Source organism: Gorilla gorilla, chromosome 18, assembly GCF_029281585.2.
Source record: "Gorilla gorilla gorilla isolate KB3781 chromosome 18, NHGRI_mGorGor1-v2.1_pri, whole genome shotgun sequence".
In the NCBI taxonomy this organism is placed as follows: Eukaryota; Metazoa; Chordata; class Mammalia; order Primates; family Hominidae; genus Gorilla; species Gorilla gorilla.
Window position 1 is genome coordinate 120,538,690 of NC_073242.2, and position 23,418 is coordinate 120,562,107.

General features: G+C 56.0%; 1 protein-coding gene across 9 annotated transcripts; it reads left to right on the plus strand.

The window, feature by feature from the left end:
* The first annotated feature begins 2,452 nt into the window (after window positions 1–2,452).
* On the plus strand, window positions 2,453–22,058 carry DEF8 (differentially expressed in FDCP 8 homolog). Of its 9 annotated transcripts, none has more exons than XM_055364613.2 (13): window positions 2,603–2,822; window positions 3,200–3,421; window positions 8,016–8,149; window positions 8,941–9,038; window positions 11,284–11,433; window positions 12,785–12,926; window positions 14,906–15,070; window positions 15,712–15,839; window positions 15,988–16,101; window positions 17,320–17,400; window positions 18,126–18,266; window positions 18,423–18,532; window positions 19,857–22,058. In XM_055364613.2, the coding sequence occupies exons 1-13, from the start codon at window positions 2,707–2,709 to the stop codon at window positions 19,957–19,959; spliced, it is 1,704 nt and encodes a 567-aa protein (XP_055220588.1). In that variant the 5' UTR covers window positions 2,603–2,706; the 3' UTR covers window positions 19,960–22,058. The 9 variants fall into 9 exon arrangements, with proteins under 9 accessions (XP_018867243.1, XP_055220588.1, XP_018867244.1 ...); XM_004058180.5 differs by having other exon boundaries at window positions 2,735–2,822; window positions 3,200–3,296; XM_019011701.4 differs by having other exon boundaries at window positions 2,735–2,822; window positions 3,200–3,296; window positions 18,177–18,266.
* The last annotated feature ends 1,360 nt before the right edge of the window (window positions 22,059–23,418 follow it).

Here is a 23,418-nt window from a genome sequence, read left to right on the forward strand (position 1 = left end):
CCTGGGCTCAAGCTATCCTCCCACCTCGGCCTCTCAAGGTGCTGGGATTCCAGCCATGAGCCACCGCGCCTGGCCAACACATTCTGATTAAGAAAGTAGGCCTTAAACTGAGTGTAGAGTGTGGGTTTATCTTTGTCTCTCCTTGGAGGAGGGTTCCCATTGCTTCTGTAGACAGTGGTTCAGATCCACAACCGGTTCTAACATGCGTTTTGGCGGTGGGCCACCTGCTGGGAGGAACCTCCTTCCTCTCAGGGCCAGCCTCAACCGGGGACCCATTCCTTTCTCAGTCCATGTAAAGAAGCACCCTCTGTGTCCAGGCACTGGCCGTTAAGCAGCAAAGAAGGCCAACAAAATGCTGCCTACAGCTCTTAGCTTCTGGTGGTTGGGGGCTGGGGGGAAGAAATAATAAATAAAAGTGTGCAAAACAGAAGACATCAGACAGTGACGAGTGATTAGGGAGATGATGAGTGAGTAAGGGGAAGGGCCCTGCCTCCCAGAGATCACTGAGGACTGCTGAGCAGAGGCAAGGAGGAGGTGTTGGGGTTACTGGGGAGGAGTGCTCCACAGAGGCTCAGCCAGGCAGGGGTCCCGGTGGGGGTGGGCCTGGCCTGTTGGGGAGACAAGCCAGGAGGTGAAGGTGGGGGTGGGGGTGGGCCTGGCCTGTTGTGGAGAGGAGCCAGGAGGTGAAGGAGGGGGCTGACTTCTTCCCAGGGTCCCTCTCACTGCCAGGCTGAGGATGTACTGTGGGGCCCAGGTGGGAGCTGAGATGGGGAAGGCCTTTCCAGAAGGAGGAGCTGGAAGAGAGGCCAGGTGGACGTGGAATCTCTAGGACTGGGGACCTCGAAGCAGCAGATAGAGCGGCAGCTCAAGGCAGTCTCCCTCCAGGTCTGAGTGCATGGAGGGGCACGGCGTCCGAAGCCACCCTAAGCTGGGGTGGAATCTCATTCCACCCTTTCTGAGCAATGTGGCCTTCGTGGGGCCGATGGAGTTGCCTGTCCTGTAGGTGACTGCTGGCCCCCAGGCTTCCGTAGGGTTAAATGAGATGGTGTTGGCAATACGCCCCCCAAAATCTGGCCATAAACTGGCCCCAAAACTGGCCATAAACAAAATCTCTGCAGCACTGTGACATGTTCATGATGGCCATGACGGCCACGCTGGAAGGTTGTGGGTTTACCAGAATGAGGGCAAGGAATACCTGGCCCACCCAGGGCAGAAAACTGCTTAAAGGCATTCTTAAGCCACAAACAATAGCGTGAGCGATCTGTGCCTTAAGGACATGCTCCTGCTGCAGGTAACTAGCCAGACCCATCCCTTTATTTTGGTCCATCCCTTCTTTTTCCATAACGGATACTTTTAGTTAACCTAATATCTACAGGAACAATGCTTATCACTGGCTTGCTGTTAATAAATACGTGGTGAGTCTCTGTTGGAGGCTCTCAGCTCTGAAGGCTGTGAGACCCCTGATTTCCCACTCCACACCTCTATTATCTCTGTGTGTGTGTCTTTAATTCCTCTAGCGCCGCCGGGTTAGGGTCTCCCCGACCGAGCTGGTCTCTGCAAGATGGTGTGTGGCTCCCACTTGGGAGGCCCCCAGTTACTGGCACTGTCATCACCACGCCCACTGAACAAAGTGGACCAAGCCCCAGAGGCAGCCAAAACCACACCTTTCTGCAGGGAGGGTAAACTGAGCCCGCGAGCTCAGGGCAAGGGCACCAGGCGCATATGCTGGCCTTCATCTGTCCTCAGCTCCTCCCTGCGGGCACAAGCGGGGGCAGCTGAATCTTCCACCCGAGAAGTGTAAGAGTAGGGATGTGGGGGCGGGGAGCAGCAGGCCTGCTCTGTGTGTAAACAACGGAAAAGCAGGAATAATGCCAGGGCCCACGGACACCAGCTGCCTCCGAAGTCCCGCTGCCCGGCGCCTCCGTGGAGCAGCCTCCTAAGCGCAGTGTGGCCGCGTCCTCCTCCGTAAAGAGGGTAGAGCCGCACGGAGTCCCTCCCTCTGCAGCCGTGAAGCCCCCGCGGGGCCCTGCAGGTGGCAAGCGGCACAGACAGCGGCTGCCTGCACACGGTGGTTCTCTGTTCCTTTTTCCTCCTCAACCACTGAGGTTAAAAAAAAAAAAAAAAGGTAAAAGCCACCCTTTTTTTTTTTTGAGACGGAGTCTTGCTCTGTCGCCCAGGCTGGAGTGCAGTGGTGCGACCTCGGCTCGCTGCAAACTCCGCCTCCCGGGTTCACACCATTCTCCTGCCTCAGCCTCCCGAGTAGCTGGGACTACAGGCGCCCGCCACCGCGCCCGGATAATTTTTTGTATTTTTAGTAGAGACGGGGTTTCACCGTGTTAGCCGGGATGGTCTCGATCTCATGACCTCCTGATCCACCCACCTCGGCCTCCCAAAGTGCTGGGATTACAGGCGTGAGCCCCCGCGCCCGGATAATTTTTTGTATTTTTAGTAGAGACGGGGTTTCACCGTGTTAGCCGGGATGGTCTCGATCTCCTGACCTCGTGATCCTCCCGCCTCGGCCTCCCAAAGTGCTGGGATCACAGGCGTGAGCCACCGCGCCCTGCCCGCCCATTTTTTTTAAACGTGTTGTGGTTTGGATTTCAGCCACAGGCCTTTTGCGATGAGAGGAAACCCAGGACACGCAGCCCCGGGTCAGGCCCGTGGAACAGCCGGGCGGACTCCGGGGCTCGCAGACTCGCGCGTGCCATGAACCTCCGCGCCGGAGGCGGCAGCAGCGGGCGCGGGGCTGGATCCAGCGTAGCGGGGCGGCCGGGCGGATCCAGCGCAGCCGGGAGGCCGGGCAGATGCGAGGCGGCGGTCAGGTGAGCGGCGCGGGGCCGGCGGGGACGGGGCCGGCGGGGTCGGGGCCGGCGGGATCGGGGCTGGCGGGGTCCGGGCCGGCGGGGTCGGGGCTGGGAGGGCGGCCCGCCCGGCGCAGGGGACTCGAGACCTCGGCCGCCCCACCCCGGGGACGCCGCCGCTGCTCCGGCGTCCACACCAGCTGCGTGCGGGGCACCCGGGCGGCCCAGGGGACCCGCGTGGCTGTGCCCCCGCCCTGGGCTGCTCCGAGCCTCAGTTTCCCCCTCTGTGGAATGGGTGGGTGGGAGAGACCCGCCCCCGAGGAGCCCGGGATACCGAGCGAGCTCCTGCGGGTGTGGTAGGTGGGGAGGCACAGTGCTGGGGCGGCTTCTCCCTGCAGCAGGTGCCGAACCCACGGCCAGGCTTCCGTGGCAAGCAGCCCTAGAGGAATGGCCGTCCTGTCCCTGCGAGCCCCTGGGCCCTGGCAGGCGATCCAGGTATGGGCAGACAGGACGCTGTTGACTCCGCACACCGGGGTGACTTCTCAGGTTCTTGGGGTGGCAGCTGCAGTGATGACACCACTTCCTGGTGGTCACACCGCGGGCAGGACGCGGGAGGCCAGGTCCGTGCATCCCGCGTGTCCTGAGCTTCAGCCCAGGATCCCTCCGTGCTCCGGAACCCCGCCGGCTTTCTTCGGCTTCCTTTCATTGCTAAGTTGTGGAGTCCTCCCCAATGAGAGCAATGGGCTCTAGAGGAGGGGCAGGGGGTGGCCAGACCTCTTGCTCTCACTCTTCCACTTCCTGCCCGCTCCTTTCTGAGGCCGAGTCCCACATCTGGGTGCAGAACTGGTGGGCTGAGCCTGGTGAGAGGGGCAGGCTGGCGTTCTGCTCAGAGTCGGCCACTGTGGCCAGCATCCCCAGGTCAGTGTGTGAGCAGAAGCTAAGGCTGCGAGGCCAAAGGCCTCCCCTCATTCATCCCCTGCCCGTGTGCGCCAGGGCTGGGGCTGGCACTGACTGTCAGTAAACAGGCAAATAAAAGATGCCCTTTTTCACAGCCCGGAGGAGAGCTGGTAGCCTAGAGTACAGCTGCTGGGCAGAACGGAGGTGTCCCTGCCAGTGTGCCTGCCTTGACGCCCCTCTGGCCATGTTTTAAACACCAGGAGGTTTCCAGAGGCTTCCCCAGGCGTAGCTCCTGCACCTTTTTCCTGGGCTGGTCACCATATGTGATGACAGTGCCAGTCTGTTCTGAGCAGCTCTGGGCTCCTGGCTTCACTGACATCATACACAAGTCCTTAGCCCTTCCATCCACCCCAGAAAGTAGGTGTTCCCCCTGATTTATAGGCAAGACAATGGAGAACCAGAGTCTAAATCAGGGCTGATTTTTTTTTTTTTTTTTTTTTGAGATGGAGTTTTGCTGTGTTTCCTAGGCTGGAGTGCAATGGCACAATCTCGGCTCACTGCAACCTCCACCTCCCATGTTCAAGTGATTCTCCTGCCTCAGCTTCCCAAGTAGCTGGATTACAGGCATGCACCACCATGCCCAGCTAATTTGTTTGTGTTTTTAGTAGAGACGGGGTTTCACCATGTTGGTCAGGCTGGTTTGAACTCTTGACCTCAAATGATCCACCCGCCTCAGCCTCCCAAAAGCCACCACACCCGGCCATGATTCTTAAAAATAACAGTAATAGGCCAGGCATGGTAGCTCACACCTATAATCCCAGCAATTTGGGAGGCAGAGGCAGGAGGGTTGCTTGAAGCCAGGAGTTTGAGACCAGCCTGGGCATCAGAGTAGACTCCGTCTCTAGAAAAAGTTAAAAAAAATTAGCTGAGTGTGGTGGCACACACTGGAGTTCCAGCTACTTGGGAGGCTAATATGGGAGGACCCCTTCAGCCCAGGAGTTTGAGGCTGCAGTGAGCTGTGATCGCACCACTGCACTCCAGCTCGGGTGACAGAGCAACACCCTGTCTCAAAAAAAAGTAATAATGATAAATTGTAATCAATATTTATTGGGTGCTTACTATGTGCCGGCCAGTGTTCTCTGAACTTAGTATTAACTACTTTAATCTTGACAATAACCCTGTATGGTACTATTGTAATCCCCATTTGAGACATGGGAGAATGGAGGCAGAGAAATGTTTATCCACTTACCCAAGGTCACACAGCTAGGAGCTAGCAGAGTTGGGATTCAAGCTGGACGTGTCTGTCTTGTTACCATGAAACTATTGGGATCATCAGTCAAAATCTTTTCTTTTTTTTTTTTTTTTCTGAAATGGAGTCTCACTCTGTCACCCAAGCTGGAGTGCAGTGGCTCAGTCTCGGCTCACTGCAGCCTCTACCTCCTGGGTTCAAGCGATTCTCCTGCCTCCGCCTCCCAAGTAGCTGGGATTACAGATGCCCACCACCACGCCCGGCTAATTTTTGTATTTTTGGTAGAGACGGGGTTTCACCAGGTTGGCCAGGCTGGTCTCGAACTCCTCACCTCAGGTGGTCAGCCCACTTCTGCTTCCCAAAGTGCTGGGATTACAGGCGTGAGCCACCGAGCTGGGTCTTTCAGTCAGAATCTACTTTGGCCGCAAGAGACAAAAACCTCCCCTATAACACTGGTGGGAATATCGTATTTCTCTCACTTGAATGAAGTCTGGCTGTGAGCAGCTTAGGGCTCAGGTGCAGTCCCCTGCAATCACGTCACTCTCCCCAGTGTGGCTATTCCAGCTCCAGCCTTTACATCTGCATTCCAGGCAGCAGGAGGCAGGGATGGCTGAAGAGGGGCAGCCCCTACCTTTAAGGACAATTCTCAGAAGTCTTTTCTTTTTTCTCATATGTATATATACACACACATACATATATATGTATATACACACACATACATATTTATGTAAAAAAAAAATTTTTTTTTTTTTTGATATGGAGTCTCGCTCTGTTGCCCAGGCTGGAGTGCAGTGGCCCGTTCTCGGCTCACTGCAAGCTCCGCTTCCCGGGTTCACGCCATTCTGCTGCCTCAGCCTCCCGAGTAGCTGGGACTACAGGCGCCTGCCACCATGCCTGGCTAATTTTCTGTATTTCTAGTAGAGACGGGGTTTCACCATGTTAGCCAGGATGGTCTCGATCTCCTGACCTCGTGATCCGCCCGCCTTGGCCTCCCAATGTGCTGGGATTACAGGCGTGAGCCACGGCGCCCGGCCCATATTTGTATAAAATTTAATAGAGATAGGGCCTCACTGCATTGGGCCTGGCTGGATGCCGTCCTCCTGCCTTGGCCTTCCAGAGTGCTGGGATTATAGTTGTGAGCTATCACGGCTGGCCCATTACTATTGTTTTCAGATAGCCCTGATTTAGTCTCTGGTTCTCCCTTTTCTTGCCTATAAATCAGGGAGAACACGTACTTCCTGGGGTGGATGGAAGGGCTAAGGACTTGGGTATGTCAGTGAAGCCAGGAGCCCAGAGCTGCTCAGATCTGCCTGATCTTCTCAAGCCGAAGGGGTCAGAACAATCACTTTACCAGATCTAGCTGCTGGGGAGGCTGGGAAATTATGTGACAAACAAAAATGAGGCTCCTCATTCAGGAAGAAGGAGGAGTGATGTTGGGACGGCCTGATTTCTCCTGTGTCCTGGGTGCTCCCTGGGAGACTGGGGAGGTGCTGGCATCGGGTGGCCGCCTCTGACTCTGTGACCCACCCACAGTCATCAGGTAATAAGAGAAGGAGGTGGGACTGGGGCCCACTCACGTTCCCTGTGTCTTCCCCGTGCCTCCCTGTTTGGGTCCACGGGCAGCCTGTCCATGGGTGCTTTGTCCTTTCAGGCTGGCGTGCAGGTGTCCAACCCACACTCCTGCCCCACAGGCACAACAGGCAGGACAGGCCCCATAGGTGGTGTGGAGTCTTGCCCAGTTGCAGGGCAGCCGTGTGGGGTTGGGGTGGCCTCCTTATCCCACTGCCACTGAGGCAATTAGTTCAAATCCCACTTCCTCCAGGCCACAGTGTGACCCTGAGCAGGGCCGTCCCCTCTGGGCTCAGCTCTCTTTCTTTTGGGAGAAGAGACAGAGGATAAATCATAGGATTGATTATTATAATTGTGAATTATTTCAGACCGTAGCAGGTGTAGTGAAAGCATAACTAACACTGTTGCAGTTACTGAACAACTTTAAAAAGACATCTCTGACTTTCTATAACATCAACAGACCTTACAGCGAGCTTACTTTGTGCTCAGTCTCTGTTAACTCATTTCACCCTCACAATGGCCCATTACGGATGGGGAAATGGAGGCAGAGAGGCTAAGGAATGTGGCCCAGGAAGTTAAGTGGGAGGGCTGGATGCCAACTGCGTCTACTCCCACCCCAACCAAAGTCCCTTCCTCCCTGCCAGGAGCCATCAGCCTTGTGTGTTCTGCAGTGTTCTGAGCCTCCGGGTGGGGAAAGAGCAATTCTTGATCCTGAGCTTCTGCCACGTGGAGAACTAGGCCCTTCTGGCCTGTTTCCTGGGTTCCTGAGGCACAGAGCCGCGGGCCTGGTTCAGGTCGTGTTGCTCATCACAGGATCAGAACCCAGGCCAGAGAGCCTGGATGCATTTGTAGGGGGCTTCTCTGTGTGCTGGCAGGGAATCCTCCCAAGATCCCCTGCTCCTGGGCATGGGGAAGGTGGGCCCTGTTCACTCACCTGTGGCAGAGCAGGAATGGACCCTGGAACTGTCCCCAAGTGTCCATCCCTAAGTCCTGAGACAGGGGCTGTGGTTTCAGGGTGCTCTGACAAGAAAGCACCTTTAGTTGGGGCCCAGGAAGGAGGAACCCATTTCTGAGAGGTCTGTCTCAGATAGCAGGTGGATAGCAAGCTAGAGTGGGGCTGAGTGAGTATCTGGGGCTGAGGCCCAGAGAGGATCCCATAGGTAGCTCTAGGGCTGGAGCTCTGCAACATCGGGCCAGAGGACCCTGTGCTGGGAGGCAGGGAGCTTGGGCCCCTCAGATGGGCCACATGCCCTCGTGGGACCCTCACTGTCACCGTGAGCTCTTTCCAAGGGGACGCCACCAGTGGGGGCCTGGGCGGGAGGCAGCTGAGGTGTTTCAGGAAAAGGCTGAAGATCGAGGCTGTGGTGTGAGGACTACCCACTTTAGGGAAGTGAAAGAGGCCAGCCTCACCCCAGACACCCCAGTGTGGTTGGGGAAAGGGGGTGGTCCGTGGTGAGCCTGGTACCTGGGGACTCATCCTGGCCCTGCCTGGCCCTCAGGTGGGATGCTATGGAATATGATGAGAAGCTGGCCCGTTTCCGGCAGGCCCACCTCAACCCCTTCAACAAGCAGTCTGGGCCGAGACAGCATGAGCAGGGCCCTGGGGAGGAGGTCCCGGACGTCACTCCTGAAGGTGGGTGCTGGTGGGAGTCAGGGTGGGAGCTGGGCAGGTCTCTGACCGCTTACGTGGACCCCTCCTTTCTTCCTGCTGCGTCCTGCGCAGCCCTGGCTTTCCTACAGAGCCGGCGCCTGCTGGCTGTGTTCTTTTTCCCACCTGTTCTGTGGTCGTGTGGTTTGTTTCTGTGTCCCCACTAGAATTCACATTCCTGAGGGCAGGATTTGTGCCTGACCCATCACTGCTGTACCCTAGGGCCCAGCACATAGTAGGTGCTCAGGGAACACTTGCTGAGTGCGGTCAGCGCTGAGACCTGGTAAGGGAGAGGTTAGCCGAGGGAACGTGCTCTGGGCATCAGTGTGGCATGAGCTTTAGAAACTGCAGATGAGGTCATCAGGGAGTGCTTGAAGCGGGGCAGCTGCAGAGACGGCCTGGGGTCGACACGGGTTCGTGGATTCTGCCGTGTAGCCCATCCAGTGGTTTTTCTCTAGCCCCCGTGGTCATGCATGAGGTGTCCACCTTAGAAATGGGATGTCTCTATCATGCTGTCTTGAGGACTTTTGGCACCGAGTGTCATTCCACCTCCTCATCTTGAATGGCTCTTTCCTGTCCACACAAGGCTGTGGGCTCCTCTGTGAGTGCAGACTGGACGGTGTGCAGATCTGAGTGGTGCCCAGCTCTCACAGTGCCTCCTTTCTGTGCGGCTTCCTGAATCCCTTTCCCACTCCTGGCTATCTCAGCTCCTCCCTAGGGGGTGGGAGGCAGGAGGTAGCAGCTGACGCTCCACACCTGTCCCCGTCTTCCTCCAGAGGCCCTGCCTGAGCTGCCCCCTGGGGAGCTGGAGTTCCGCTGCCCTGAACGCGTGATGGATCTCGGCCTGTCTGAGGACCACTTCTCCCGCCCCGTGGTAAGGTTTTGGATCTCGGAGGGGAGAGGGACTGAGGGAACCCCCAAGGCAGGAAGGGCCAGGGTTTCCTTGTCACTCCCTCCCAGGTGGCAGGGCAGTGTCCTGTGAGCCGGGGTACAGTCTCACTCCATTGTCAGGCTCAGCAGCCCCCACCTCAGCCAGGGCTCCTGGCTTCGAATCTGAGGCCTGTATGACACCACAGACCCCCATCCTCAGAGCCTGAGTGAAGGCAGGTGGAGACAGCCTGGGATTGGGGTTCATGAACCTGGGGCTGCTCCTATCCCCTGAGCTCCATGTCTTCATGAAGCAAATGTGCAGAGAGTAGGTTCCCTCTGGGGTCCTTGAGGTCCTGTAGACTTGCCGAGAATCAGGGTGTGGGAGGCAAGGGGAAGCCCGTTGTCTGCCTCCTACTGACCAGTCGGTATTACAGGGCCACTCTTGTTTGTTCCGTATTTTGTTCCATGGAAGCCTTGTGTTGAAGAAGAAAAGGGGGAGGATATAATGATTTTTTTTAAAAAGTTTGAGGCCGGGCGCGGTGGCTCATGCCTGTAATCCCAGCACTTTGGGAGGCTGAGGCGGGCGGATCATGAGGTCAGGAGATGGAGACCATGCTGGCTAACACGGTGAAACCCCGTCTCTACTAAAAAATGCAAAAAATTAGCCGGGCGTGGTGGCACATGCCTGTAGTCCCAGCTACTCCGGAGGCTGAGGCAGGAGAATGACGTGAACCCAGGAGGTGGAGTTTGCAGTGAGCCGAGACTGCGCCACTGCACTCCAGCCTGGGCGACAGAGTGAGACTCCATCTCAAAGAAAAAAAAAAAGTTTGAAAACCTTTTATTTTTATGCAAACCGTCTCCAGCTTTTGAGGGAAACATTACGGCAACATTCAAATGTAACTTTGAAAGGATTTGGGCCAGACGTGGTGGCTCACGCCTGTAATCCAGCACTTTGGGAGGCCGAGGCGGGCGGATCGTGAGGTCAGGAGTTCGAGACCAGCCTGACCAACATGCTGAAACCCCGTCTCTACTAAAAATACAAAAAAAAATTTAGCTGGGCGTAGTGGAGCGCCCCTGTAGTCCCAGCTACTCAGGAGGCTGAGGCAGGAGAATCACTTGAACCCGGCAGGCGGAGGTTGCAGTGAGCCGAGATCATGCCGCTGCACTCCAGCCTGGGCTACAGAGACTCCGTCTGAAAAAAAAAAAAGAGGGAGAGACTTCATATATGTGTTTCGTATCTTTTTTTTTTTCCTTTTTCTTGAGATAAGGTCTCGCTCTGTTGCCCCTGCTGTGAAGTGCAGTGGCGCAATCATGGCTCACTGCAGCCTCGACCTCCTGAGCCCGAGCGATCCTCCCACCTCAGCTTCCTGATTAGCTGAGACTACAGGCGTGCACTACAATGCTCAGATAATTTTTCAATTTTTTTTTTTATAGACGCGGGGTCTCGCTTTGTTGCCCAGGCTGGTCTAAAGCTCTGAGCTCAAGTGATCCACCCACCTCGGCCTCCCAAAGTGCTAGCATTATAGGTGTGACCCACTGCACTCAGCTTGTTTTGTATATTACAACATTTTGAGCACTTCCTTTGGGCCACAGGCTGAGCTGCAAGGGGGAGGGGAGGGTGCCACCTCCCCTTTGCCTGGGTCTCAGAGCCTAGCAGCCTGGAGGAGGAGGATGGCTCCTGAGGGCGGGGTCCAGGCTCCCCAGCACTGAGACCTGATCCTGTCTTCCCCGGGCCACCAGAGTGTTCTGAGTCTGGGGCCTTGCTGGGCCGTGAGCCCCCTGGTCGCTATGTGGCGAAAGCAACCAGAAGTGCTGGGGCTGGCTCTCGGCATGTGTCTGGGCTTGGCAGTCAAGGTGGAGGCCACTTACTGTCCTTCATGACAGCAAATGTCCTTTCCCTAGCTTTCCTCCAAGAGGAAGCTCTTCAGAAGGAAGTGAAGTGACATAACAAAAAAGCATCTGGATTTCTCAAAGAAGGAAGTTGTCTTTTGAAAAGCAACTTTCAAACATTAGGTTTTCAGAGGTCTGTGGGCGGACAGGTCGGGCTAGGAGCATGCAGCACCGGCTGGACCTTGACCGTGCTGCCACCTTTCCTGCCCTTGAGCAAGTCCTCGGTGCCCTCTGGGTTGAGTTTCCTTCTCTGGGTGAGGGGTGTTGGGGTCTGCTCTGGGCCTGTCTTGGCGGATGGGCCTTAACAGGGAGCTCCTGCAGGGTGGGCCTTTGACTGCCCCCGCCCCCAACCTGGGCAGGGTCTGTTCCTGGCCTCTGACGTCCAGCAGCTGCGGCAGGCGATCGAGGAGTGCAAGCAGGTGATTCTGGAGCTGCCCGAGCAGTCGGAGAAGCAGAAGGATGCCGTGGTGCGACTCATCCACCTCCGGCTGAAGCTCCAGGAGCTGAAGGTGGGTGTGGGGCCGCCCCACCATGGGACAGCCTGGGGCCGAGGCCAGAACTGTGGAACTAGGAGGACCCTGCCAGCGTCTGGCTACCTCTCTGGCGGTGGTCTCTCTCTCGGCCTCAGGGGCTGAGGTAGAAAGGCGCGAGACAGGCAGGGTGCAAGACGGACCCTCACCCCACTGCGGGAGGTTTCCCTATTAGCCCAGACCCTCCTGTTGCAAGGAACAGAAACTCAACCCTGAGTAGCTTAAGCCAAAAAGAAAAATGTATTTGCTTGGTGACTGGAAGATCCTCCAGTGTCAGGAATCTTGCTCTCTTCCAACTCGACTTCCTGTGTCTGATCCAGCCTCAGGCAGGCCTTCCCTGTGTGGTGGAAGAGACGGTCCCGGCAACCACATCTTGCTTTCCAGGAGCTGAGCCTCCCTGTGCAGATGACAGCTGCCTTTTCACAGTGGTTATAGCAGGAACCTCAGGCCTGACTTTCATTGGCCAGTCCTGACCGGATGACAGTGGCTGACTGGCCAGTTCTGGGTCATGTGCCCACCCCTGACCCAATGACAGTGGCCGATTGGCTAGTTCTGGGCTGTATGCCCGCCCACTGACCCAATGATGGTGGCCGATTGGCTAGTTCTGGGCTGTGTGCCCACCCACTGAAGCAAGCAGGTGGGCTAAGTAAGTTCCTCCCTGAGTGAGCCACATGGACAAGGACGGGTGGTGTCTTGAAGGTGACAACAAAAGAAGGTGGTGGGTCCCAGGCCACAGATGTTCCTTATGCAGTCCTTGGGTCTGTGTGTGCTTTGGCCTGGCTGCCCTGTGTCCCCTGTGCTGATTCAGGAGTCCCTGGGAATGTAGAAAGTAGAATATTCATTAGGAAACAGGTAAATTGGTGGTAAGAAAAAAAACCCCAAAACATAGTGGCTTAGAGAAGATGTGTTCGTTTCCTCACGTAAAAATCCCATAGGTGGTCTGGGGCCTCTGTGACAGCTAATGGTGTTGGGGAGGGCCTCCTTCTCCATTGCCCTGCACCTAACCGGCAAAAAGCAGGAGGGGCAGAGAGGCCCGGTCGCTCCCGCTCACATGCCCATGGCCCGGCGCAATCCCACACAGCCCCTCGCTGCAAGGGATGCTGGGAAAGGTCGCAAAGGATGCTGGGAAAGGTAACATGTGACCTTGGCGGTCCTTGTCCAGCTGATCATTGTTTACTGTGAAAGGGAGAAAAGGGCCATGGCATTGTGCTGAAACTCACAATCTCTGCTCTAAACGGTGCCTGGAAGAAATAAGTTGAGGGGCTTGTGTGAAGGGAAAGGAACTTCAGCCCAGCTCACCTGTGACCCCTCCCTGACTCACCCTCTGCAGGACCCCAATGAGGATGAGCCAAACATCCGAGTGCTCCTTGAGCACCGCTTTTACAAGGAGAAGAGCAAGAGCGTCAAGCAGACCTGTGACAAGTGTAACACCATCATCTGGGGGCTCATTCAGACCTGGTACACCTGCACAGGTGGGCCGAGACCCAGACGAGGAGTGAGGAATGAGAGAGACCAAAGTTCCTGCCTCCGCTGGGCTCACATTCAGATCTGAGCTATCCAGTGTGGTGGCCACTAGCCAAACATGGCCAGTCAAAGTTAAATTAACTAAATATGCATTTCCTCGTTGTACTGTCTACATTGGACAGGGCTGTTCTGGATGAGAAATTAAACTAGTGAATTACATGGTGTGTCTAGTTTGTACGATGAAGAAAAAGGGAAAGGACCTAGCACGTGTTAGGGTGGAGTGAATGTGACTTTAGGGCAGAATGTAAAGGCATCACGTGACTTTGTTTTTTGTTTTTGTTTGTTTTTGGTTTTGTTTTGTTTTGTTTTTGAGACGGAGTCTCACTCTATCGCCTAGGCTGGAGTGCAGTGGTGCAATCTCAGCTCACTGCAAGCTCCGCCTCCCGGGTTCACACCATTCTCCTGCCTTAGCCTCCTGAGTAGCTGGGACTACAGGTGCCCGCCAACACGCCCGGCTAATTTTTTGTATTTTTTTTAGTAGAGACGGGGTTTCACCGTGTTAGCCAGGATGGTCTCGATCTCCTGATCTTGTGTTCCGTCCGCCTCGGCCTCCCAAAGTGCTGGGATTACAGGCGTGAGCCGCCACGCCCAGCCAGCGTCACGTGACTTTTAAGCAAAAACTTGAAGGTCAGGGAGCAAGCCAAGAGAATATGTCTGGAGGAATGTTCTGGTGGGGGCAGCCCTGTGGTTGATGTGTCCAGTGCCTTAAGGAGGAGCAGAGAGCCAGGTGTGGCTGCAGCTTTGTGTCTGGAGGAATGTTCCGGTGGGGGCAGCCCTGTGGTTGATGTGTCCAGTGCCTTAAGGAGGAGCAGAGAGCCAGGTGTGGCTGCAGCTTTGTGTCTGGAGGAATGTTCCGGTGGGGGCAGCCCTGTGGTTGATGTGTCCAGTGCCTTAAGGAGGAGCAGAGAGCCAGGTGTGGCTGCAGCTTTGTGTCTGGAGGAATGTTCTGGTGGGGGCAGCCCTGTGGTTGATATAAGGAGGAGCAGAGAGCCAGGTGTGGCTGCAGCTCTGTGTCTGGAGGAACGTTCTGGTGGGGGCAGCCCTGTGGTTGACATGGCCAGTGCCTTAAGGAGGAGCAGAGAGCCAGGTGGGGCTGCAGCTCTGTGTCTGGGGGAGGTGGGCTCAGAGGTGGCTGGGGCTTTTCTTTAAGTGCAGTAGGGGCCACAAGTGGGTGGTGGACATACTTGAGCTTTAATAGGTTACTGTGGCTGCTGACTGAGCTTGGACTGAGAGGGAGGTGACTGAGAAGAGGAAGATGACTCTGATTGGGTTGAGGCAGGTGGTGGGAGTGAGGAGTAGCTAAGGGCAGTGCCAGCTGAAGGTTTGGAAACGGAATGTGACAGACGAGAAAATAGTCTGACTGGGTGCGGTGGCTCACGCCTGTAATCCTAGGGCTTTCCAGTGCAAAGATGGGAGGATCGCTTGAGCCCTGGAGTCTGAGGCTGCAGTGAGCTCTGATTGCACGACTACACTCCAGCCTGGGCAACAGAGCAAGACCCTATCTCTTAAAAAGTACAAAAACAACAACAACAAAAACAGAGAGAGAGAAACCCTTCAGGATAACTCATGATATTGAAAGGGTGGAGCTGCTGAAACCGAGATGGGGAAGCTGAGGGGCTTGGGGTCAGGGGTGCGAGTTTCGTTTGTTACATTTGGACAGGTTGGGTCTGGTGGTGGGAGTGGCAGATTGGCCCCAAACATGTGAGTCAAGTTGGAGGACAAGGTCTGGGCCACCTTTGGGGCAAGGCTCAGGGGCCAGGGAGAAAAGGATCTTTGAGGTTCTAAGGCCTCCCTTGGTGCCAGGAGGTCTTAGATTGATCTGGGCCTCAGAATGGAACCCACGGGGAGGGGGCAAGCCAGCTGAGGGTGGCCTGGGCTGCAGGTGCACCCTTCCCGCTTTTGAGAAGTGTGTGTCCCTCCACCCTAGGGTGTTATTACCGCTGTCACAGTAAGTGCTTGAACCTCATCTCCAAGCCCTGTGTGAGCTCCAAAGTCAGCCACCAAGCTGAATACGAACTGAACATCTGCCCTGAGACAGGGCTGGACAGCCAGGATTACCGCTGTGCCGAGTGCCGGGCGCCCATCTCTCTGCGTGAGTGGTGGCAGGGAGAAGAGAGGGTGAGGGAGCTGTTCCTGGCGGGGAGCCGGGTGCACAGGTGTGTAAGGGCACGTAAGTCAGACAGCTGAGTGAGGCCCTGGGGCAGTCCCTGCTTGTTATCCTTAGGAAGTGACAAGGGTCCGTTGCTGCCATTTTTTCATTTCTCACTGAAGCAGACTGAGGTTCCAGCCGTTCCGTGACTCACCCAGGTCACTGAGGAGCACCTGGAGGGCTGGGACCTGGCCTCCGCCTCCCCGTGTGAAAGCCTCATAGATGAGGACTAGGGAGAAGTCACACAGCACAGAAAGCCTCATAGACGGGGTCTAGGGAGAGTACACGGTTGTCGCCCAGTTGTGCACATGTGCGCGTCAGCTCTTCTTTCTAGAGAGTTGCTGGTGTTAATTCATGAAGTCCCTGCCTCAGTCCTACAGTGAGGCCCTGTTTATATCCCATTTTACTGGTAAGAGAACAGGTCAGTGAGACGCTGGGACCACCTGAGGTCTTCCGGCTGAGGATAGGACATGTTCCCATGTCTCCCCGAGGGCTGTGGTCCATGGGAGGACAGACCACGAGGCTGGAAAGCTGTGTGGGGTTTTGGTGAGGCAGGGACACTCAGGGCCCCTCTGACCCTGCAGGGGGTGTGCCCAGTGAGGCCAGGCAGTGCGACTACACCGGCCAGTACTACTGCAGCCACTGCCACTGGAACGACCTGGCTGTGATCCCTGCACGCGTCGTACACAACTGGGACTTTGAGCCTCGAAAGGTGGGGGTTGGAAGGTGGGGGCATCCCCCTGGGGAGGGAGAGCAGGAAGGGGGGTTGGGGTGTGGAGCCGGTGTACCCCTGGTTGGGTGTTGCCGGCTGCACGGGCCCTGGGTGGGTGTGAGAGGTGTCACCCGGCCGTGCCTGGCAGGTTTCTCGCTGCAGCATGCGCTACCTGGCGCTGATGGTGTCTCGGCCCGTACTCAGGCTCCGGGAGATCAACCCTCTGCTGTTCAGCTACGTGGAGGAGCTGGTGGAGATTCGCGTGAGGCTGGGGCCACAAAAGTGGGGGGCAGGGGCGCTGTGTCAGATGGGCCCTAGGGCCGGGCCAGTACCCTCTTCTCCTCTGGGCCACGGGAGGTTCTGAGCAGAGGAGGGAGGCCACCTGCTTAGGGTGAGCCAGGTGCCGTGGCTGCCCTTTTGGTTGAAGGTGCTGGAGCCGTGTCCCGTAGTGATCTGATGCCAGGTGTGAACACAATATTAAATTTTGTAATAGCCACGTTAAAAAAGTAAAAAGAGCTGGGCACGGTGCTCACACCTGTAATCCCAGCACTTGGGGGGCCGAGGTGGGTGGATCACTTGAGGTCAGGAGTTTGAGACCAGCCTGACCAACATGGTGAAACCCCATCTCTACTAAAAATACAAAATTGGCCGGGCATGGTGGTGTGTGCCTGTATCCCAGCTACTCGGGAGGCTGAGGCAGGAGAATCACTTGAACCCGGGAGGCGGAGGTTGCTGTGAGCCGAGATCGCGTCACTGCACTCCAGCCTGGGCAACAAGAGCGAAACTCTGTCTCAAAAAAAAGTAAAAAGAAACAAGTGAAGTTAATGTTAATAGTATATTTTATTTAGCCCAATATATCCAAAATGTTATTTCAACATGAAATCAATGTACATTTTTGAGATATTTACTTTCTTTTTCTTTTTTGTGCCACGTCTTCTGCTAAGTCTCACTGCACAGCGGCCACTTTGAGGTGCTCTGTGGCTGTGCATGGCTGGTGGCCACTCTCTTAGCCAGCGGTGAGGGAGGAGGTAGGGCGGGAGCCGAGGGCAGACGGGAGCTGCAGTCCCGGCAGGACGTGATGGCGTCTCATGCCAGGTAGTGAAAGGAGTCAGGTCCCATTTTACCCGTGAGGAGACTGTGGCAGCACGTTGAGTTGCCAAGGCCAGGGCTGGGGAGGCAGCTGGGATTTCTCTGGAAGTTTGGCTTGGTCCTGAGGCTGCTGGTTCCTAGACAGTTGTGTGCCTGTGGGGCCGGGTGAGGGCAGAGGGAAGGGAGGGTTTTCTGGGCCATGGTAAGTGGGCCTCACGGTCCTGCCCAGCCTGGGAGCTGTGATTTTGGGTTTTGGTGAAGCACTCAGATCTCAGCCCTTCGTGGGGAACCAACCCCTCCTGGCCCGGCCGTGGCCCCGGGTGTGCGGCCCACACAGGGGCCGCCCTGTGTCCTGGCTGAGGAGGCCTGCCTGCCCCCGCCTTGTTTGCAGAAGCTGCGCCAGGACATCCTGCTCATGAAGCCGTACTTCATCACCTGCAGGGAGGCCATGGAGGCTCGTCTGCTGCTGCAGGTCAGACTGCCAGCAGGACTGGCCCCCGATGGGAAGCGCAGCCAGGGCAGCGAGGCACCTCAGGCTCAGGTCTTTTCCAGACAGCTTGTGCGTGGAGTGCCTTTAGCAGAGGGTCTCCTCACCACGGTCCCAAGGAACAAAGCAAACAGGTGTTCTGCCCACAAAAGAGTTCTCCAGTCAGTTCCGTTTGGCAAACCCTGCAGCCCTTATGTGAATCTCCATGGGGTGGGTCCAGCCCAGCCCTCGTCAGGCAGGTTGACCACAAAACACAGTTTTCAAGGTTCGTCTAATTATGTGCTCAACAGATACAGATGTTCTTGATTCTGGAACAGTGAACGAAACAGACAGGAATGCTTGCCCTTAGTGCCTTTCAAGTAGGGAAGACAAGAAAAATACGTTGTGTGCTGGGGTGGTGAACTCTGTGACAAGATAGAGAAGGAAGGGTGGGGAATGTGGGAAGCGTGGGGAGTGCAGGCATGCGGTGTGGCTGGGAGGGGCTGCCTCAGGGAGTGGAGGGCGGGGGCTACACAGGTCAGGAAACGTGGCCCGGGTCCGTCTTCCCCTGTCGGCTTCCTGGGGCTCCTGGATTCTACTCCTGGGGCGCAGACCCTTGTGTAGCTCGTTTCTCTGTGAGCACCTGGGCCCTGACCACTGCAGCGACCGTGGGTGGGCGGTGGGAGGGGCCCTCCCCGGTGCAGGGCGTCACGGCTGCTGGGACTTGGCAGCTCCAGGATCGGCAGCATTTTGTGGAGAACGACGAGATGTACTCTGTCCAGGACCTCCTGGACGTGCATGCCGGCCGCCTGGGCTGCTCGCTCACCGAGATCCACACGCTCTTCGCCAAGCACATCAAGCTGGACTGCGAGGTGGGCCTCTGCCCGAGGGCCGCTCTTCTCCAACCCCAGCCCTGAGGGGGGTATTGGCAGGAGAAGCAGCCCAGCCCAGTGTGTCCCTGGCCTCGGAGTGCCCAGAGGAGCTGGCACTGACGTGCCCGTGCCCCAACCCCACACTGTTCCCCCCAGCGGTGCCAGGCCAAGGGCTTCGTGTGTGAGCTCTGCAGAGAGGGCGACGTGCTGTTCCCGTTTGACAGCCACACGTCTGTGTGTGCCGACTGCTCCGCGGTCTTCCACAGGTGGGTGTGGCCTGGGCCCTGCACTCAGGGGCTGGGGCTCTGCCCTGTCCTCTGGGGAGCTGCCCCTTGGCCTCCGGTAGGATGATGCCGTGGGAGCTGGCACTGCTCCCCCGAGAGAGGGGAGACATAAAGACTCTTTGGGTCTTTGCTGACCCTGAGATATGAAGTCAGACCCTGATGTCTGTGACTAAATGAGAAGTTCCCTTAGGAGCGGCATCTGGGGTATGAGGGGGCTGCCCCTTCCCAGGTCCCTCCCGGACCAGCCCCTGAAACTCCAGCTTGGTCTCTGATGTGTTCACAGCATCCCAGCTGCTCCCTTTCTCCACTAGGATTGAAGTCACTCTTTCAGGGTTAGTATAGGCTAGAGATTCCCAAACCTATAGTTCTTGCCACCCTTTAATGTCTCAGTAATTTTTTCAAAGTGTTTCTAAGCCAAAAGAAATTCCTAACGCTTTGATTTATTAAGTACTTATGCTCTCGCGGTTTTTTTTCCTAGCCACTAGACCAACAGGGAAAAATACTTATGTTCAAACAACTTTATAAGTATTTGTATCCTAAAGATTGAGTGGCTCTTGGAAAAATAATGTACACAAATTAGAAGAAAAATATTTTAATTTCATTCTTCAGTAAGTATGATTACTTACTAATGATATGGGTACACCTTTTGGGCCTCACACATCTTCCAGACCTGGAATCAGATGGACACTCCCCCCCAGTTTCTGTCCCCTGATTTTTGCCTGGAATTTGCTATTTTTCATAGCAACTGCGGAAATCCCAGCTCTACAGAGCTATGGTGTCACACAGATGGGACTGTGGCAGAAACTAAGGTTGAGACTGAACTCGCTCGAGCTAGTCGTTTGCTCAGTGTCTGGCAGGTGTTAATTACTGCTACGTTCTGTTTAAAAGTTTGAACTAGGCTGCGGTGCCCCAGGGTGCCGTGATGTACAGTTTGGGAGCCAGGGGAGGTGCTGGAACAGGTGGGAATAGGTGGGAGCCAGGGGACGGATAGGAACAGGAGGGAATCGTGAGGAAGGGCTCTGAGTCGAGTCTGGCGTGGCCACCTGGCTCAGCCCCTCAGCTGTGTGAACTGGGACCTGTGTGGTCGGGGGATAGCACGTAACGTGAGGACCCCTGGAGGTCCACATCTGCACGCCCGTAAGCGCTCTGCACACGGCCATACAGTCTCTTGCATCTGGCTGCAGACCCCGATTCTGCCCTTTGGTAACGGCTGTAGAGGGGATGATAGGAGCTGACCCAGGACGCTTGGGGGGATTCAGTGCTGGAGTTTCCTGTGCAGAGAGCCCCAACCTGTTTCTGCCCCCAGGGACTGCTACTACGACAACTCCACCACGTGTCCCAAGTGTGCCCGGCTCAGCCTGAGGAAGCAGTCGCTCTTCCAGGAGCCAGGTCCCGACGTGGAGGCCTAGCGCTGAGGAACAGTGCTGGGCACCCCGCCTGGCCCGCCAGGACCCACCCTGCCAATGTCAAGTTGTTCGTTCTGCTCCGGAGACCCCTGGGGTGCGGCCCTGGCCCCCTCCACCCCTGCTGGGCCAGAGCGGGTGGGCAGTGTCAAGGCCCGCTGTCTCCCAGGTGCTTGCTGGGACTTGGGGCGGCTGCACCTGGCTGTCACCTGGGTGTGCTGCTGTGAGGGGTTCTTGCGTGGCCCCCATCCTTCCCCCAATGCAGAACTCCATGGGCAGGGAGCTGGGGGGACATCTCACCTCCCCCATGGCACAGAGCCCTCCACACCCCTGGACCAGGGCATCCGGGCCCTAGAAATTGCACAGCTCCTGTCCTGGCCACCCTGGAAACTCATCAGGCCAAGACCCGGACAGAGCTTCAGAGGAGTGTTGAGTAACACCTGAGGATGCGGCTGCACACGCTCAGCCAAGGGCCGAGTCTCACCTGCGGTGGGGTTTCGGCTCTGCCTGGGGGCTCCATCCCTTTCAGCCACTCATGGCCTTGGGGATTTCTGGTTGTCCCCAGCTGGGGCTGTTCACAGTTGTCACCTGCAGACCTGCCTCTCCCTGGCCTGAGGTTCAAAGGCCTCATCGGGTGGTCAGTACAGTGGGGTCACCTGTTGTTTCTGTACAACAGCAGGGAAGGGGCCATGGAGCTTTTCCCTGCTGGGTGCTCCTGCTTTGGCCCAGCCCACCTTTCCTGGTGCTCCAAGCTAGGAGGCCGTGGCCCCAGCCTGAGGAGGGTGTCCTGGCCTCCAGGTGTGCAGCAGGGGCTGTGTGCTGGGGGAGGTTCCAGTTAGGCGATGGGATCCTGCAGTGGTCTGGTGGCATTTCTTGGAACCAGATTTACCTGAGGAGCTCTGTCCTGCTGCCTGGGGAGGGCTCCAGATAGCTCAGAAATGACCAGCCAATGGCCTTTTGTTTGGGGGCCTGAGGTCAAGAGAGCTGAGAGTATTCGCTCGACTGAGCACATTCAAGAAGATCAGGGCAGGCGTGTGGGAGGTCCCTCACTCCACGGGACAGAGGCCCCTGGACAGCAGAGGAAACCTACAGCTCTGGGTGAGGGGACACTTGGCTTTGGTGTTTGCACTTTACAGATCCTGCGGTCCACGAGGGGCCTCAGGAGAGGACGTGTCAGGACGTCGCTTCCCAGCCTTCTGCCTTGGGCAGTGGGGGTGCTCCTGTCTGTCCTTTTCCCCCACACCCTGGACTGTGCTTGGCTGTTGGTGCACATGGTTGGCACACATGGTGGGCAGAGGGCAGAGAATGCCACTGCTTGGTTATTGGTCCCCTTTGACCAGGAAACCCAAGAGGAGACACCTCAGTCAGCAGAAAGGCCACCTGGCTCACTGGCTCATTCCAGGAGTGGGAGAGACGGCAGGGTCTCCTCTTTGTCCTCCGGCATCAGGAAGGGGATGGTGTCCTCTCCCCACTGTGGTGGCTTTAGGCAAGGTTCTTATTGTCTGCTCTGCCTCGGTTTCCCCATCTGGAAAATGGGGGCAGGGGTACTGACCTACCTCAGGTGGAACGGTGAGCAGGGAACATGTCGGAGTCCTTCAGAGAGTGTGATGTGAGGTTGGATCAACAGTGTGGGTTCCTGTCCTGTTTCCCTTTCCTCTTTGGGGCTGAGGAGGAGGTTAAAGGCCAAATGCTGTTTCCCAACACCCCAAAGTCTGCACACGTCTCATGAATGCATCACATTTCTGTCATATGGATATTAGCCATTCCGAAATCTGTGTAATCAACTTCACATTATTCAAGTTACAAATCACTGTGTCCATAGAAAAACTGTGCTGGTATTTGCTGGACAAAGGGTTGAGCCCCTTTTATTTTTACCTGCCACCCAGCATCTCCCCCACCTGCCCCTTCTGGGTGACACAGTCTGTAAACGGAATCACGTATGGGTCTTTCTGTGGGTCTGTAGCACAGCAGGAAGAGCCCGGCGCCGCCAGCACCTCGTGGAAGACCACACATGGGTGGTCCCACAGCATGGGACCAAGCTGGCCTGAGGGATGCCCAGTTGTAACAATGCTGCTGTCACTGTCTCATTAAATATACGTCCTTTAGCCTGGTATGTGTGTGGTGAATTGGGGACAAAGTAAGAGAAATTGGTCTGTTGACATACAAGTCATTTGCAGGCTTAGGAAAGACAGCCTTTGCCATCCAATGGGGTTGAATGTAATCTGGTGTGAGGCGAAGTAACATGTCCTGATTGGTTGGGAGAACTACCTGTGGTATCACACAGACGTGTTGAACGTCTCTGGGCCCAAGCTGTTCTCCGGCCTCCGCCTCCCGGGCCCAAGCTGTTCTCCGGCCTCCGCCTCCCGGGCCCAAGCTGTTCTCCGGCCTCCGCCTCCCGGGCCCAAGCTGTTCTCCGGCCTCCGCCTCCCGGGCCCAAGCTGTTCTCCGGCCTCTGTCTGCTGAGTAGCTGGGACTACAGGTGCATGCCACCATGCCCAGCTAATTTTTTGAATTTTTATTAGAGACAGGGCTTTACCATGTTGGCTAGGCTGGTCTCAAATTCCTGGCCTCAGGTGATCCTCCTGCCTCGGCCTCCCAAAGTGCTGGCATTACAGGTGTGAGCCACGGCGCCTGGCCAGGCATCGATTTTTCTTAGTGTCCGATGTCCTTCCAGAAGGACATTCCCACCAGCAGTGTATGACAGTGCCCATTACCTATAGCCTCGACAGCAGGTTGCGTTGTCATACCTTTCAATGCAGTGTGAGAAATGTATCTCTGTCATTTTAATTTGCATTTCTCTAATCATGAGTGAGGTCAAACTTTTCATATGTTTCAGGATCTATTTATGAATCATGTGCCCATTTTTTCGATTGGGTTCTTGGTATTTTTTCTTCTTAATCTGAGTTTCTCACATATTGGGAATATTAACCTGTTATTTGTGAGATGGAAATATTTTCTTTGTGAATTGCCATTTGACTTTGTGTTATTTTCTTTCCTATGGCAAAGTTTTACTTTGCTTACATTTTTATATGGTCACATTGATTAATATTTATTTCATCTAGGTTTTAATGTCTGGAAGGGCTAGTCTCCCCTTTGCAATTTTTTTTTTTTTTTTTGAGACGGAGTCTTGCTCCGTTGCCCAGGCTGGAGTGCAGTGGCGCGATCTCGGCTCACTGCAAGCTCAGCCTCCCGGGTTCACGCCATTCTCCTGCCTCAGCCTCCTGAGTAGCTGGGACTACAGGCGCCTGCCACCATGCCCGGCTAATTTTTTTTGTATTTTTTAGTAGAGACGTGTTTCACCTCGTTAGCCAGGACGGTCTTGATCTCCTGACCTCATGATCTGCCCGCCTTGACCTCCCAAAGTGCTGGGACTACAGGTGTGAGCCACCGTGCCTGGCCATTTTTTTGTATATTTTTAGTAGAGATGGGGTTTCACCCTGTTAGCCAGGATGGTCTTGATCTCCT

Bases quoted from the DNA above. Each gene is read 5' to 3' on its own strand.
- DEF8 (XM_055364613.2), top strand. From the start codon at position 2,707: ATGAACCTCCGCGCCGGAGGCGGCAGCAGCGGGCGCGGGGCTGGATCC. The intron at 2,823-3,199 runs GTGAGCGGCGCG...TTCTCCCTGCAG, and splicing joins AGATGCGAGGCGGCGGTCAG to CAGGTGCCGAACCCACGGCC. The intron at 17,401-18,125 runs GTCAGACTGCCA...GGGACTTGGCAG, and splicing joins AGGCTCGTCTGCTGCTGCAG to CTCCAGGATCGGCAGCATTT.